This window comes from Pteropus vampyrus, unplaced genomic scaffold (assembly GCF_000151845.1).
Source record: "Pteropus vampyrus isolate Shadow unplaced genomic scaffold, Pvam_2.0 Scaffold371, whole genome shotgun sequence".
Classification (NCBI taxonomy): Eukaryota; Metazoa; Chordata; class Mammalia; order Chiroptera; family Pteropodidae; genus Pteropus; species Pteropus vampyrus.
This window is the reverse complement of record NW_011889152.1, coordinates 388,314-403,388: the sequence shown is the minus strand read 5'-3', so window position 1 is coordinate 403,388 and position 15,075 is coordinate 388,314. Positions and strand designations below refer to the sequence as shown.

At 63.1% G+C, this 15,075-nt stretch overlaps 1 protein-coding gene across 2 annotated transcripts in view; it reads right to left on the bottom strand.

The window, feature by feature from the left end:
- Window positions 1–8,026: 8,026 nt before the first annotated feature.
- Window positions 8,027–15,075, bottom strand: part of TBC1D16 (TBC1 domain family member 16) — a 78,182-nt gene continuing 71,133 nt past the window's right edge. For both annotated transcript variants that reach the window (XM_023523018.1, XM_011379713.2), the window contains 2 exons: window positions 13,968–14,114; window positions 8,027–12,873 (listed from right to left, as the gene is read on the bottom strand). In XM_023523018.1, coding sequence (XP_023378786.1) covers window positions 12,625–12,873; window positions 13,968–14,114 — 396 coding nt within the window. In that variant the 3' untranslated portion in view covers window positions 8,027–12,624. The remainder of the gene's footprint in view (window positions 12,874–13,967; window positions 14,115–15,075) is intronic.

Below are 15,075 nucleotides of genomic sequence, written 5' to 3'. Positions count from 1 at the left end.
GGGGGACACCTCGCAGCCGCCCCAGCTCAGCACTCTGGAACACCAGCCGGTCAGCATGTCTGTCAAGTTCTAGGCTGGGGGGCTCTACTTCCGTGGTTCCTGGAATGTAAAAGCAGGGGTGAGGTGAAGAGCCCTCGCCTGGACCCGGTGTCCCCCCGGTGTCCCCCGGATACCTCCTCGTACCCCCTCGAACGCCCGGGTGCCGGAAACCCTCCGGTACCCCTGCAGCCTTGGAGGCCAGTGGGTAGGGGAAGGGAGGGGCAGGGAGGGGCGCCAGGCTTCCCTGGGAGCAGCCCCCTTAGAGGGCGGGGCTGGGGGTTCCCTGCAAGGCTCCAGGGGACCTTCAAACAGACGGGGTCCCCCCTGCATTCCCTGCACATCTGGGGGGTCCAGGCATCCAGCCCTCAGTTCTGGGTGAGTCTCCTGTCTGCTCAGGGCGAGGCCCCCCCAGAGCCAGGGGCCAGTGGGCATCACCATCCATTCCGCTTTCTGGCCTTGACCCCGACTCTTGGAACCTGAGATGTGGGACCCCTTTAAGGCAGGTGTGAGGCCTTGGTTCTCGGATGGCTGGAAGAGATGGCCCCCAGCGGGTGAGCCACGTGCGGGGGCAGGGTGTCTTCCAGGGCCCAGAAGCTTCACCCTCCATCACTGATACCTGCCCCCCCCAGTTCCAAGCTCATCTGCTCCTTTGGGGTCTTTGTGCCATCAGAGAGCTTGTCAAGCTCACTGCATATTCTCTGTGTGATTTTTGTGACAACCATCTGTCAGGCTGGTCCACGTTTCTTCCTCCCGATGCGACAGCCCAGACAGCGTCCTGAGTGGGTGGGAGGCTGGTGGCCCCAGGAGGCGACCCTGCGAGGGGGGGAGGGGCAGAGCACTGCGAAGAGCCCCCACTGTGGCTCTGGATCCTCCCGTGACACTCCTTGTGGACCTGAGCGGCGGCCCCCTCTTCCCCAGCCTGTTTCTCATCTGAAAACACATCCTGTGTGTGGACTAGGCGTTGGTCACACCACAGGCACCCAGCGCACGGGGTCCCTATCCTCCCTGGGGGGGGACCGCTAAGAGCCCCGTTTTACAGGTGAGGAGTTAGCCTGGGGGCCTGGGACAGACCCCAGCTACACTCCCCCCACCGCCTCTGCACCCCCACGGCGAAGCCAGGCTGGACCCGTGGTGGGTCAGTGAGAGTTCGGACTCCCCCAGCCCTGTCCTGTCCCCCATTTCTGTCCCCTGAGACCTGCTAGGCTCCGGGTGGGCCTGCCCTTGCTCCCCCTGCCCAAAGCCCTTGGCTGGAGCCTGTCCAAGCACCGGGCAGCGGGAATCACCGGCCGGCTCTGTGCTTCCTGCTGGGCCACCTCGAGCCAGTTACCGAACGTCTCCGACCCGCGTAGGGCGGGGGGCGGCAGCATCGCCCCCCTCCGGCCGCCGCGAGCATTGAGCACTGTGATGCGTAAAGAGAACCCACGAAAAGTGTCCCCGAAGTGCTGTGTGCCTGCTATTCCTGGTCTCTGCCGGGGTCCCCCACGCTCCCGCTGGCCGGTGACGAGCTCTCCATCATGGGAGGATCCCAGATGGCAGGACATGGCAGGGCGGGTCGGGCCCAGCCTGGAGCAATTGGATGAAGTAGCCCTCGTCCCTTCCCGGGCCTCCCCGAGGAGGCCTCCGCATAGCCGGGTGGACGGTCAGCGCCTCCTGCCTCCCAGGGGCGTCTCCTGCGAACGGTCCTGGGGAGAAGCGGGGCCTGGGAAGCCTGTTTATCCCACGTGCTGAAGAAGATGCCAACACTCCTGCTGCTCAGGCCCAGGGCCGTCCGTCCGTCCAGGTCGTGGCCGGGCAGGGGCGGGGGCTGGGCCGCCGGGCAGATGGTGCGGCCTGGCCGGTCCCCAGCGGCGCTCAGGGCGCCTCTTGTCTTCGTCCACGGCTGCCCCGGGCCCAGCTCCTCCCGCTCCTGCTGGAACAGCCGTGTTGACCGAGGCCAAAGAGCTCCATTGACCCACACGAGGGACACAAACAAATCTTGAGTTCAGGAGAAAATGAGCGCTGTGAGCCCGCACGTCACACCACAGGAGCCGGCCAGGCAGGAGGACGCCGCGGAGCTGGCCGGGCTCCGGGCCCGTGGCCAGCGGGGCATTCTTGGGCGGTGGGGCCTGGCCCCGCTAGGCCGGTCCGGTCAGTTGGCATTTCTGACGGGGAAACCCTGGGGCAGCTGGGAACTCTTCCCAGGCCTGAGGTCCCCTTCCTTTGCCGCTGGAGCGACAGCTGGACACAGACAGACAGACAGACGGGGGGGAGGCTGAGCGAGCTGGGGGGTAATGGCTCTGGGATGGCGGGTGGTCGAGGTGCCCCAGCCTCGGGCTGGCTCCCAGGGGTAGCGCTTGAGAGAGGCTTTGTCGGGCCCAGGGTGGGCTGGGTACTCGCGGGGCACTGGGGCCAGAGTCCGGGGCACGTCCTGCCCGTGCTGCCTGGGTGGGGGCCGGGGGGCGTCAGCGTGCACACCTCCCGGCGGGGGTCGGCTGCGGGCGTGGGGGCAGCCGCTCCTCCCTCTGGGGCCCTGGGCTCGTGTGTGTTCCCCTCCTGGCCGTTCGGTCTCACCGGAGTGATTCCTTGGCAAAGCTGCCAGCCCGCAGTGTCCTTTTAATTAGATTCTCCCCAATTCCCTCTGTCACTGGGTTATTAATATTGATCGGGAGCACACCTGATGTGATTAGATCAGCGGGTCCGGGGGTGGGGGGTGGGGGGAGGGTCGGAGGAGCCGCCTCTTCCCCGTTCCTGCCCTAGCACCCCCACTTCCACCTTGGGCCCTCCAGATGCCCCCCAGCCCCTGTCCTGCCCCAAGCCGCTCTCCGGTCCTGCGTGTTCTTCTCTGTCAGTGCCCCTCCATGCCCCCCACCTCGACAGAACCCCACAGACGCGGCGGCGGCTCCGAGGCACTTGCAGGCGTGAGCAGAAAGGAAGCAGCGCCGAGCCCTTTCTGCAGAAGAGAGGGGTCCGAGCGGTGCCAGCCCTCCTCCCGCCGAAAGGGGGATTAGCAGCGACACGGGGCCCCACTGTGCCCACGTGGGCCTCTCCGCCCAGCACCAGCACGGTGGGGCTGAAGCTCTGGATTAGGCGGGCCAGGGAGGGATGTGCGTGCCTGCAGCCTCCATCCCTCCCAGGAGACGGGTCCCTGGTGAGAATCCAGGCTCTGCAGAAGAGAGACTGTGGTGCTGAATCCCGCAGGCACGTCTGTGTCTTGGCCCCATCGGGACGGCGGGCAGTAGGCATGGGGGGTGCCAGGGCAGCCCGCCTTCTGCCTCCAGCCTCGGCCCAGCTACCTGGCATCCTAGGGCCTGAGGGGTGGGCATGCCAAGTGGGTCCCAACCTGGGCTTTGGAACTTGCTTTCTAGAAATCAGACACCCTGTCTGGGCTTTGGCAATGTCCAGTCCCCTGTATGGCTGGGGTAGGGGGTGAGGTGGGGAGCCACTGGGGTCTGGAAACATCGCTGGGACACTTTCCGGTGGGGTGTCCCTTCTAATCGAAACCATCATTAACCAGACTCCGGGGTCCCAGCAGCTCCCTCTACTAGCAGGCCTCAGAGCTCTGGGTCAGCTTCAGGCAGGTGACGAGGGTGGGGGTCTGTGCAGGGACCCTGAAGGCTAGGCCAGTTTTGTGACCCGGCAGCTGCGTTTCAGACTCTGGGCCTCCCTGACTTTCGAGGACCGTAGGGCCACTCTGGGGCAGCTCTGGAGGCTGCACTCTGGCCCAGAGGGTCAAGGGGAAGGGTCCCGGTGAGGGCCGGTCTCTGGCGGGATGGTCGGGATGGTCCTTTGGGTAAGACTCACACATCTGCAGAATCCTTGGCTGCACGGGGTGTGTGTGTGTTTGAGGGGGGGTGGTTGCAGAAGGCGGTGGGGCGCTGCAGGCTGGAAGGAGCGAGGAGCCCAACGCCCAGCCTCGCTGCACTGTCCGGACTGCGGGCACCTGTAGAAACACACCTGGGGGCAGTGCCTCTCCCCACCCGCACCTACTTCCACCTCGAAAAACGGCATTCCCGCCAGCGGCTGCCAGGTGTGTGTTCCAGGCACAATGCGGGGAGAGCGCGGCTTTCGCCTCACCCCCTGCGAAGCCAGCTCCCGCCTCCCCGAAACTCCCTCGGCCTCCTCCTGTGCACCTGACACCCCTCACCCCTCCTCGCCACTCTGTTTCAGGCTGGCTGACCCTGAGCCCTAAAAAGGTCACTTCTCTTTACTGCGTGGCTCAGGGGTCACGTGGCCCAGTGGAGCAGCGAGACCAGGGCCCGGGGGAAACTCCCGTGTAAATTAACCATTTGGCAGAACCTGGGGATTTATCGGAACGCTGAGCGGGTGCCCCCGCTTTGGAGAAAGACAGAGCAGACTTGGAAGTGCGGCCCCACCTGCTCCTTGGGTAGGTGGGTGGGATTTCCCCGAGGGCGCCCGCCCAGAGGCCTCAGAGCCACAGGTACTTTTTCTCTGAAGTTTTTGGACAGGGGCAGGAAGTGGGTGGGATGAAGGGGGGGGCTGGACACCTGGAAACAGCTCTGGGGGACTGTCATCGCAGGGCGGGCCCAGCTGCCGCTCTGCCACCCACAGTCTCCGCTGCTGGTCGTTTCTGTCTCGGGGCGTTGTTTTCCAAGTACGCCCGGGTTTCCTTTCACGGAAGGGCATGGGGACCCCGTGCCAGAAAGCAGGCTTCCAGGCGAGCCCGTCCTAATGGCGGGAGGCCCCACCTCGCTTGCACCGCGTCTGTGCTGCGGACAGAGAAAGACGGGCTTCTCCCCACGAACGCGGCGTCCGCACCGCCAGTCCACGCAGAGTCATAGAAGGCAGAGTGGACGGGACTCGTGGTCAGCGACTCGCGAGAGGCTCTCCTGATGCCCAGCCCCTCGGGGACACCCTGCCCGGTTCTCCCCACCGGAAAAACGGACAATGGCTAGTTGGTGCTGTCTTTGTCATAAACCCTTGATAACATTCATCATCCTTTGGTCTTTATTTTGAACAGAGCTCATCTTTTACCCTTTTGGGGTCTTTTTAGTCATTTTGGGTGTCCCTTTTAGACTTTCTACTTGTCCCCCTGGGGCTGGCATCCTGCTGTGCTCACTCATTGTTAGGTTGTAGCCACTGGGACCCTCAGCATCCTTTTCTATTGTGCCTATTCATGGTCAGGAATCAGTGAACTTTATCAGCAACTTTGTGCCTGGTCCTCGGTGAAGCCTTCCCATTTTGCTGAGCTGCACACGTCTACCGCTGGTTGATGGGGTTTTGAACCTGCCTCTGTCTCTGTCTCCTGGGGGGCTGCTCCCCCGTTGCACGCATGTCGGCATCTGAACATTGATTTAGAAAACTAAGTCATCCACTCTACTGACTGAGACTATAAAGTGCCCTCCTATGATCACATTGTTGATGGGAGAGCTGGTGGCACGTGACCTGTTAAGGCGGACGCATTATCACATGTGGAGACTGAATGGCATATTCACGAACCACTTCATCTAAGTTACGCAGCACACGCCCCGGGAGCCGGCTCTGGCGACTCCCCTGAGATGCAGAGAGGAGGGCGGGGGAGGCGGAGGGTTAAGGAAGAGTGATGACTTCCAGTGTCCCAGTGCCAACATCCGAGTGTGGTCCAAGAGGCCACTGGTCTGCAAAGGGCATGAAAGTGGCCGGGCCGGTCTGGACCCTCCCTGCCCAGTGGTCCGGAGAAGGTGGAAGGCACGGAGACACAGGAGGCCCCCTCTGGTCCCCTTCGACAGGGGCGATGATGGGCAGAGGTCATTCTGCTCTGCACGGAGACACAGGAGGCCCCCTCCGGTCCCCTTCGACAGGGGCAATGACGGGCAGAGGTCATTCTGCTCTATCCTCAGTGGTTTTCCTCCCTGCCTTTCCCGGGCCTGTCAAGCCTAGTGCCCCGTCCTCCAGGAGGCTCAGGCCGAGCGGTGGGCGGGGCCTGTGGTGGGCGGAGCCTGCAGATGGCCTGCTCTAGGTCTGTTCTGGAAGCCTGAGCTCCTCCAGGCCTGCGGGGGCCATTCGACCCCTGGGGAAGAAGAAGCCCTCCGGGGAGCATGTGTGTAGGGGCGCTGATCTGTAGGCCTCCCCTCGCCAAGAGTGGGACCAGAGTGGGCAGAGGCGCAGGTGTGCCAGGCCAAAGAGAGGACCCAAACTTCCCGGGCCCCCTTGGGTTTGGACTGAGGGCGTCTCAGTGGCAACGACGGGCCAGGAGTAGAGCCCCCCTGCTTGTTTTGCATGGCCCCCCCAGCCTTGCTCACTGCACACCCTTGGGGGGGTGAAGAAGGGGAGACACCAGTAATGATGGAGACTGAACTGGGCCGATGGGCCCAGTGGGATCCAACTGGACTGAGGGAAACTAAGATGGCGTTTGTGGCTCATGGAACCTCTGGAGTCCGAGTCACACCTGCAGAGCAGGGGGCTGCCAAAGGCCAGGGACCTTTCCAAGGCTTGCACCCCAGAGACATGGATGTCCGAATGGCCTCTCCTGCGGACTGACAGGTGGCTTTGCTCGCTGGAGGGTTTGCAGGGTGTGTGTGTGCCTGTCCCCGAAACCTCGGTGACGCGGCGTGCTCCAGCCTCGGTGCCCTGCGGTGGCCCTGGCCACATTGGTCCCAAGCCTCCCTGCTGGGGTTCGCTGCCTGCTTGTTGAATGTGCTAATGAATGAATGAATGAATGCTGTGGAACGGGGCTGTGCATGGGACGTTCACTCTTTGACGTGAGCAAGGCCCCAAGAACTCGCCTGGTGGAGTCCCAGACACGGGCGTTCCCAGCTCCTGGGGACCATGGCGCTGCAGAGGGCCCGCCCTGAGGAGCCTGGCTCCCCGGGGGCCTGCCCCGGCCGTGACGGCACGCTTGTTATTTGCGGGGGAACCAGAGTAGAGCAGAGACAAACATCCTGGCCACGCGTCCTGTTCGGGCCACACCCAGCTGCCCAGCAGGTTGGAAGGGCCCTCCCTGGCAGCGCCTGGGCCAGTCTGTGGCCTGAGGTGAGGGTCTCCCTGCACGACTGACTTTTGGAGGCTCTTGGTTTACCCACTGTTCACACTGCCATGCCCTGGACGGTGCTGACGGGGGTGCTGCCGTCTCTAGGCACCAGGCTCCGTCTCCGGCCTTCGCCGGAGCTTCAGATCCCAGGGTGGGGCTGGGGCTCAGCGTCCAGGCCCGCTGGAGAAGCAGCGCCTCCCGCACCAAGGGACACGCCAAGCTTTCTCTAAGGGGGGCCGCCGGCCGTGCCCGGGAGCTGGCGTGTCACCTGGGCCGGCTGCCCCTCTGAGCTCTCAGCCGAGGCCAGGCAGGTGGAGGGCGAGACGGACGCTGCAGCCGGGAGACCCCCAAGGGCGCGGACGTTCCGGAGAGCTGCGAGTGAGCTGCCCCCTCTTGCAGGCAAGGGGGTGCTCAGCACCCCACCTCGGTGTTCCAGGAGAACCAAGACCGACCCCGGACCTCGTCCGCCCACACTTCCCGTCACCCTGGGCATGTGCCCTCGCAGCAGGCTCCAGGGGTTTGGGGGACGGTGCTTCGAGAGCAGCCGAGGCCGGAATTCTTCCTCTAAGGGCGCCCTCCCCCACCCCCCACGGCCAAATTCACCCTGTTCGCCGCCTTAAGGATGTTCGCAAATGCAGGACTCTGGCTTTTCCTGAGACGGGAGGCCTGGCGCCTAGGTCTCTGTGAGACCCTGCTCCAGGGGCTGGGGCTCGCAGGCTCCCCCCAGCGTGTCATCAATTCTCGCGACAACCGCCCCAGGGCAGAGGCACGGTCGCCCTCTCTGCTGCAGGCCAAGCGCCCGTGCCCTTGGCACCTGTCAGCCCTGTGGGCCAGCGGGCAAGGCTTCCCCGGAGGGGCCTGCCTGCCACTGGCCAGCCCTGCTGGCTCCCCGGTCCCCAAGGACCCCCGCCACCCACTGTGTCCATTTGCTCCTCCCCTCCCCATCACGGAACAGGCCTTCCTGGGTCCCTGCCTGGCACCAGAACCTGCCATGTCTTACCTAACAAGCCCGCCCGACCAACGTGTGTCACGGAGCCCACATCTGCTGTCAGTGTGGTTTTATTTACTTTGCGGTGGAATCCTTGAGAGCCGGAAGCACTTTTGGCGCCGAGGCCAGCAGGGGCCCTGGTGACCAGTTGCGGGCCTGGGGCAGGGTCTGACCAGTGGGCGATCGTGTTTAGAAAAACAAAACAAAATACAGAGAACGAATCGCTTGCCATGAACGTCAGTAACCGCATGGTAATGGTGGAAATTTCATGAACCTTTCCCTTAAACAGCAACGAAAACCCGTCCTCTTTCAGCCAAAAAATCTGGAGGGAAGATGGCCATGTGACTTGATCTCCCTTTGAACTTGAAATGTTACCTTCTTACTTAGATACTCAGCTGGGCCCGATGCCTGCCGGCTGACACCCCCGTCACCCCGCCCTGCTCCCCAGAGGTCCAGGGACCCTCTCCTGGTCCTCAAACACTGAGCCAGGAGTCCCGGCTCGGGCGGTTTTTACGGTTGAGGGGCGAGATCTCGTGCACACACCCCGTGTCCCCGTGTGCAGCCGGCGTATAGACACACAACTCGCAGCATCTCCCCGGTGATGGTTCATGGTTGACTTTTCTTTGTGGTGGGAGCGGGTGGCACAGGGTGAATTTTGCAGAAGAGGCACAGCAAGGTTCCTCCTTGGCCGGGCGGATGTGTGGAAGGGAGTAGGTTTGCTGACTCCCAAACGAGAGCCATCTCTCAAGTCCCAAGCACGACATCTTTATCAGTCAAGGTCGCTGAAGGCCAAGGTCAGTTGTCTCTTCCCTGAGTGACAAGTGAGGTCTCTGCGGCTTGGTAAGTCTCATCATGAACACTGTCACACGAAGAGTCCCCACGGCTGTCCTGTGAGGTAGGCTGGGTGGACCTTACCATTCTCATTCTACAGGTAGGGAAGCTGAGGCTCGGGAGGCAGAAGCTACTCTGGAAGGGTCAGAGGCAGGACAAGAACCAGGTTCCTGGTCCCTACGTGTCTTCCGGAAGCACAGCGCTGCTTGCTCCCTACAGGTGGAGCCCTGCTCCCCAGCTTTACGACTCTGGGGGATAAGAGCTATTTGTTTTGGGACAGTCTGCTCTGAGCCAGGACCCAATGCTTCACACCAGGGGATGGCCTTGCTGCCTGGGTAAGGAGCTCAGGGCTAATCAGATCTCGGGCTGCCTGGCTTCCTCGGTGTCTCCAGGGGACTTGCCCGGCCTCACCAGACCTGTGAGCCCCGTCCCTTCCCTGGGGGTGTGGCAGAGCTCAAGGACATTCCTGGCCTAGGCCACACCCCTGCTCGCGCATGGGTTTTCCTGGGGGAACGCCTTCCTGCATCTGGGTGGTCTCCAAGGGCCTCCGTTGGGCAGATGAACTGGAATAGGTTCCCTTCCCTTTGCCCGGTGAACCTAGGTGTCCCTGACACCAGCCTCTCTGCAGGGGGAGGGGAGGCGGGATGGGGGATGGAGGCTTCTGCAGGCCGCAGCCACGAGCAGGTCTCCATCACCTTGGGGGCTGCCCCTTCCAGGTTATTTCTGCCAAATAAGAACTGACAAGAGAGCCCAGAGGGTCCTCCCAAAAACGGAGGGGAGAACCAGAGGCCCCCTGACCCCCGCTACGGTCCCCTAGCTGTGCCGTTTCCTATGTCCACCTGTCAAAGGTGGGAGCTGGTGACCTCTGTCAGCCACTTAGGCCAGGGGAAACCCACGGTTTAGGACCAGCATCTTCCTCCTGTCCAGCTGCCTGCCCCACACAGAGCTCCAGGCAGGACCCAGGGGACACGCGGTCGAGGTCCTGGATTCTGACACCTGCGTCCCGTCCGACACTTGGCCAAGTGGGACGACGTGGTGCTGCTGACTCCCCAGAGGCGGGCGGGGGCCCCACCTACCCCCCCCCACTGGCTCAGGGACTCGGATTCCCGAGACTTCCTGGCTGGGACTTGAGTCGGAACCTTCCAGAACAGCACAGTTTCCCCCTGCAACTGGGGTGAGGACACCAGGCTCTCGGTTCCAGCCCAGATCACCAAGAACGAACCAGACCCCAGCCCAGCCACCTCGTGTCCCCCACACCCCCCCCCGTCTCAGCTGCCTCCGGCCTCACGGTGCCACGTCGGCACAATCAGCGGTGGGGAAACTTAAGTATGCACACACATGCACGGCGGCCGACAGCACTGTCATTTTAAAAGATGAGTTAAATAAGCAGCATCGGGGAGGGCAGCCGGGGGCTGGAAACCCCATCTCTGTGCGTCTTGGGGCGGGAAGGCTGGAAATTTAATGGCTGAATTATCACTCTGATGCCTCAGCTGCTGGCACGGGCGCTGGGGCAGCAGCCGCCTCGGGGTTTTGGCGGGCTCCCCCTAATGGCCTCCTCACCGGCAGCCCGTCCCGGGGGCCAGCACTCCAGGTCTTCCACGCTCCTGCTGCCCCGAGAGGCATGAATCTCACTAGGGCCCCATAGGGCTGTGAGGCGAGAGCGCTGAGGGTGGGGGCGGCACTTGGTTCAGGGTCTTGGGGAGCCGTGGGGGTGAGGGGCTGTGGGAGGCAGAGATTCAGAGTAAATGCTTTGCACCAGGACCTTCCAAATGAGGGGAATCCCTGGACCCCGCCCCCAGCAAGGTGTCACAGAACAATGCATGACTTCAGCTGCTAGGGCGGGTGAGGGGGCACTCTACCCCTCAGGGACCTCTGCCTCTTGGGGAGCATGCGGCTGGAGAGGGCGTGCTCCCGAATACCGGTGGGATGGAGGCTCGGAGCAGCGCCCAGCCTGGCCCCTGCACGGGGGAGCCGCCCGCCGGGGCTCCCCAGACTTGGGAGCACGCCCGGCGAAGGCCGGAACTGCCCAGCCTAAACCGCTGACCTTCGGACTCGTGTGCAAGACAGGTGCGTGCAGTTTGAGGCCAGTGGACTTTGGGGGTGTTCTGAGGCATTACCGCGGCAATGGGTAACCGATACACCTGTTCCGGGGGGGGCGGCTTCTTGAGGACGGTCTGTGTCGCACCTGGTTAACTTGAGCTGGTTGGATCCGGAGCCAGAACAGTGAGGAAATCCTTTTTCCAGAAGCAAAGCGGATGAGCAGTCCACCCCGCCCAGCCAGGCCCCTGCTGCCAGACTACGCCCCAAGATCTGGGCGCTGATGGGGCTCCAGCATGGTCCCCTCAAAAGGCTTTTGGACAGATGGCTCTGGAACCTGGAAGTGCCAGTCTCAGTGGCCGGGCTGGAGAACTGGGGTTCCTGGAGCGAAGAACAGCTGAGCAGGGCGGGGGGCCGCTAACTTCCTCTTTCCTGTTGATAAACATCTTTTCGAATGTTTAAAATCATGGGACCGTCCAGCGCCAGCAGCGTTCAGCCTCCATCCAGCGAGACAAGCTGAGTAGGAAGAAGCTCTCGGCTGGGGGTGTCTCCACGACTCTCAGCACTTCAAGGATTTTTGTCCCCAAAAAAAATGCGCCGAAGGGTTCAAGTCTCCTTGTTCCCGCTCGTCTGACTGGCTTTCTGTGCAAACAGCTGGCTGAGAGCTCTCCCACGCCCTTGTCTGTCCACTTCTAAATCCCAGAAGAAGCGACTGGCATGAGGAGGGAGAGGGAGCTGGGAGGACCTGGCTTCCGCGGGAAAGCAGGGGTGCCCCGAGTGCTGGCGGCGGACCCCCTGGGGGCGAGCTTAGAGAAGGCCCCTGTCGGCAGGGGCTGTGGGCCCCGCAGGGAGGCGGGAGTCTTTCTAGCTACTTCCGGCTGCCTTTGTCTTGGCTGGTGGGTTAGTAAACTAATGCTCTGCTCCCCTCTGACATTGTGGATTCTACACACACACACACACACACATGCACACGCGCACGCACACACACACACGCACACGTGCGCACACACACACACGCACACGTGCGCACGCACACGCACACGCGCACGCCCTCGGCCCATCCAGCCCCCCGCTGGTTGCTGCATTTGGTGGGGCTGACCTTAAACATCGCCAAAGAACCTGGTGCAGAAACTCCCCAGCTACGAGCGGAGCCCAGCGCTCCCCGCCCGACAGCTCGTGGCTCAGGCTCGCGGGCAGGCAGCCTCCTTCCCACACCAGGAGCGTAAACCGAGTAAGTGGATGGTGAGAAAGCTTCCAGTCCCGCCCCCGGCCCCCCGTGTCGTGTTGATTTTCTTCTTTTTGGGGGCAGACATCTTCACATCAGCGCTGCAGCTGGGGCCGGAGAAGCTGCGGGAAGTGTGTCAGGCTGGCTCAGCCGACGAGGCCCTGACGGAGAGGCGTGTCTAGCTCGCAGCGATATCTCTGGGCCTGGACGGGAGCCCCCTTTCCTCCTGCGTCCCCCGGCACGGGTGGGTGAACGAGACCTTCTGTTCCTGTCCCTGCCTCCCCCATCGCCTGGCAAAGCCCTGTGGCTGCTGACGAATCCGGGGGAGTTCCTGGGCCGGCCGGCGTCTCCAGGTGGGGGCCTGCGTGTGGCCCCACTGTCTCGGGAGCTGACTCGCTCTCACTCCCGGACTCGGCTCTCACCGTTAATATGAAAAGGTTCCCTTCGTGTCACCCAAAGGCATTGCCTTACGTGTCCCCTGTCCCCTCCACCCCCTCCCACATACTTGGGGCCTCTGGTGAGATCCCCTTGACCCTCGTCTGGCACAAGGAGCCTGACCTATCTGCGGAAGCCGAAGCCTTCTCGAGGCGTCTTCGGGCCCCTCTTGCCTTCTCTGGGGGGCTTAGGCGAAGGCGTCTCCACTGTGCCCCCGTAGGGACAGCTCTCTGACCCCGGGTGGTGGCCCGTGCACTCCACAGCGGGTATGTAGCCACTGTCCCACATGCCAGTCCCACACAGCTTACACAGGTCGTGCAGACTGCAGGGGATCCGAGGTAAGAGGCGGAACTGGTACAGCAAACTCCTCGCCTGCAGAGAGAGGGGACAGGCGGTGAGGCAGGTAGGGGGACAGCAGGTGGCCAACGCGCACCAGCAGCAACAGCCGACACTCGTGGGCTGACCACGTGCCAGGCTCAGGGCCGAGGGCTCCGTCTGTAGTACCCCGTTTATCGCCAGCACGGCAGGGCCCTGGTCCAGCTGCAGTGACAGGACACACGAGGTTCTTGGAGCAGGCCTCGTATGGGACAGTCTTCATATGAAGGCAAACAGGCCGACAACTGCGGGGGCCCCCACCTCGCCGGGGGGGCCCAGCCTGTCCCCGTCTTCCCTGACATCCCCTTCCCCCGCCCCCACTCCGATGCCCCGTGCTCCGCTCTGCCCCAACGCTCCACCTGTCGGCTCAGGTAGGTCTGTCCCCACTGTCCCGGGCAGGGCCGAGCCCTCTTCAAGCTCTCTTGCTGCCTGCCTGATCCCTGACCCCGGCCCCTCCTCACTGCCCCAAAGACCACCATGAACCTTAAGCAGCAGGAGTCTGGGAAGTGGGGGAGCGGCAAAGCCCCCGGTTCCCCTTTATTCCAGTAACCTTTGATGAGAAGCGGCCTCTTTCCTCCCCAAACCCCCTTCTGTTTTCCTGGCTCTGGCTGTGAGTGAGGTGTCCCAAGGCCAGGAACCTATCTGTCCACCCCGGTAATTTGCTCACTCCCCGCAGTGAAGGAGGCTCTGGTGTCAGGGCATGAGGGGTGATGGGCCTCGAGGAGCTGGGCGGCCACGCCCAAGCAGTGGTCTTGGGCACTAACCACTGGACAAACGCTGCGTGTGGGGGTGGGCCTGTGTTTCAGGGGTTCTCTTGTGGGGAGCCCCCCAGGGCCTGTGCGGAGGCTGGACTCTATCACTGAGGGGGAGGCGCCGCAACTGAGGGGGCGTGGCTCCACAAAGCGTGGGGGCATGGCTCCGTGACTGAGGGGGCGGGGCCCACAACTGAGGGGCGTGCCTCCGTGACTGAGGGGGCGGGGTCCACAACCAAGGGGCGTGGCTCCATGACTGAGGGGCGGGGCCCACAACTGAGGGGCGTGGCTCCGTAGGCGTGGGGGCGGGGCTCCATGACTGAGGGTTCGGGCGCTCACCTTCCTGAGCACTAGCTCCCCATTCATGTGCATGGCCAAGTTCCCGAAGTGAAGGAGCATCTGGTCGGTGGCCAGCTGCTGCTCGATAACGTCATCCCCGTAGATGGCCACGATGGCCACACAGATGAAGAGGTGGAAGTAATCCGTCTGGAGAGTATGGAGAGCGGGGGTCAGGTAAGGCCCCTTAGCCGGCCGGGCCCTGCCTCCACGTGGAGGCTGGGTGCAGAGGTGCCGTGAGGCCGTCTGGCCAGCTTAGGTGGCCCTGGGCAGGCCGCACAACCTTTCGTCCTGTCTCCACCTGCCAATGGGCCAGGGTCAGTACCTAGAATAGTCAGTATCCACAGGCAGCTGTGACCCCCAAAGGGGTGATGCTGGGACTGGCCCCCCTGGCCTCCCTCAGGCTGCTGTTACTCTTCTGTGGAGCCCTTAGGGTGCTCTCTGTCATGGGGGGGGGGGACAACGCACACGCTCCTCTGCTGAACGCTGGCCCGCGCTCATTCTGAAGGCTCATTAGTACAAGTCTTGAGAGGCAGTGAGTGCAGAAGGCTGGGTCAGAGCCGCTCCAGTGGTTCATGAACACGCCAGCAAGAAGGAACCTTCCGGTCAGTGCCCTCCCGCTTCCAGGCTGAACGTCCCAACTCCCGGCCCAGGGATGACTCTTATGCTTGTTGCTAAGAAAGTGGGACGAAGACCCCAAGAAAGCCTGCACGGCAGCCCCCTGCCGGCCCCCCCAGAGTGGCAGCGCCTGGCCTGCAGCAGGAAGCCGGCACTTGGTCCTGACCTTGGTGCATCCTGCTCAGCTCCTTGTCCGGAGGCTCAGAGGGTACGTGGCCTTTGATTCACACGTGCTTCCGGGAGCAGAGGAAGGACAAGGAGCACCAGGAAGCTCGTGTTTAGTCTCCTGATACCGACCACCCAGCCAGACGGAACTGTTTCCAAACTGGGCCGGGCGGAGCCCACAATGCAGGCAGAGGTCGTGGCAGCAAACACCCCCCATGGCCTGGAGGGAACGTGCCCGGGCTGCCGGGCCCCAGACTGCAGCCCCTTCTTCCAGACGCACCCAGAATGGTCTTGTTTGGGTTCTGCAGCTACCTGAGCTCTGGCCGGG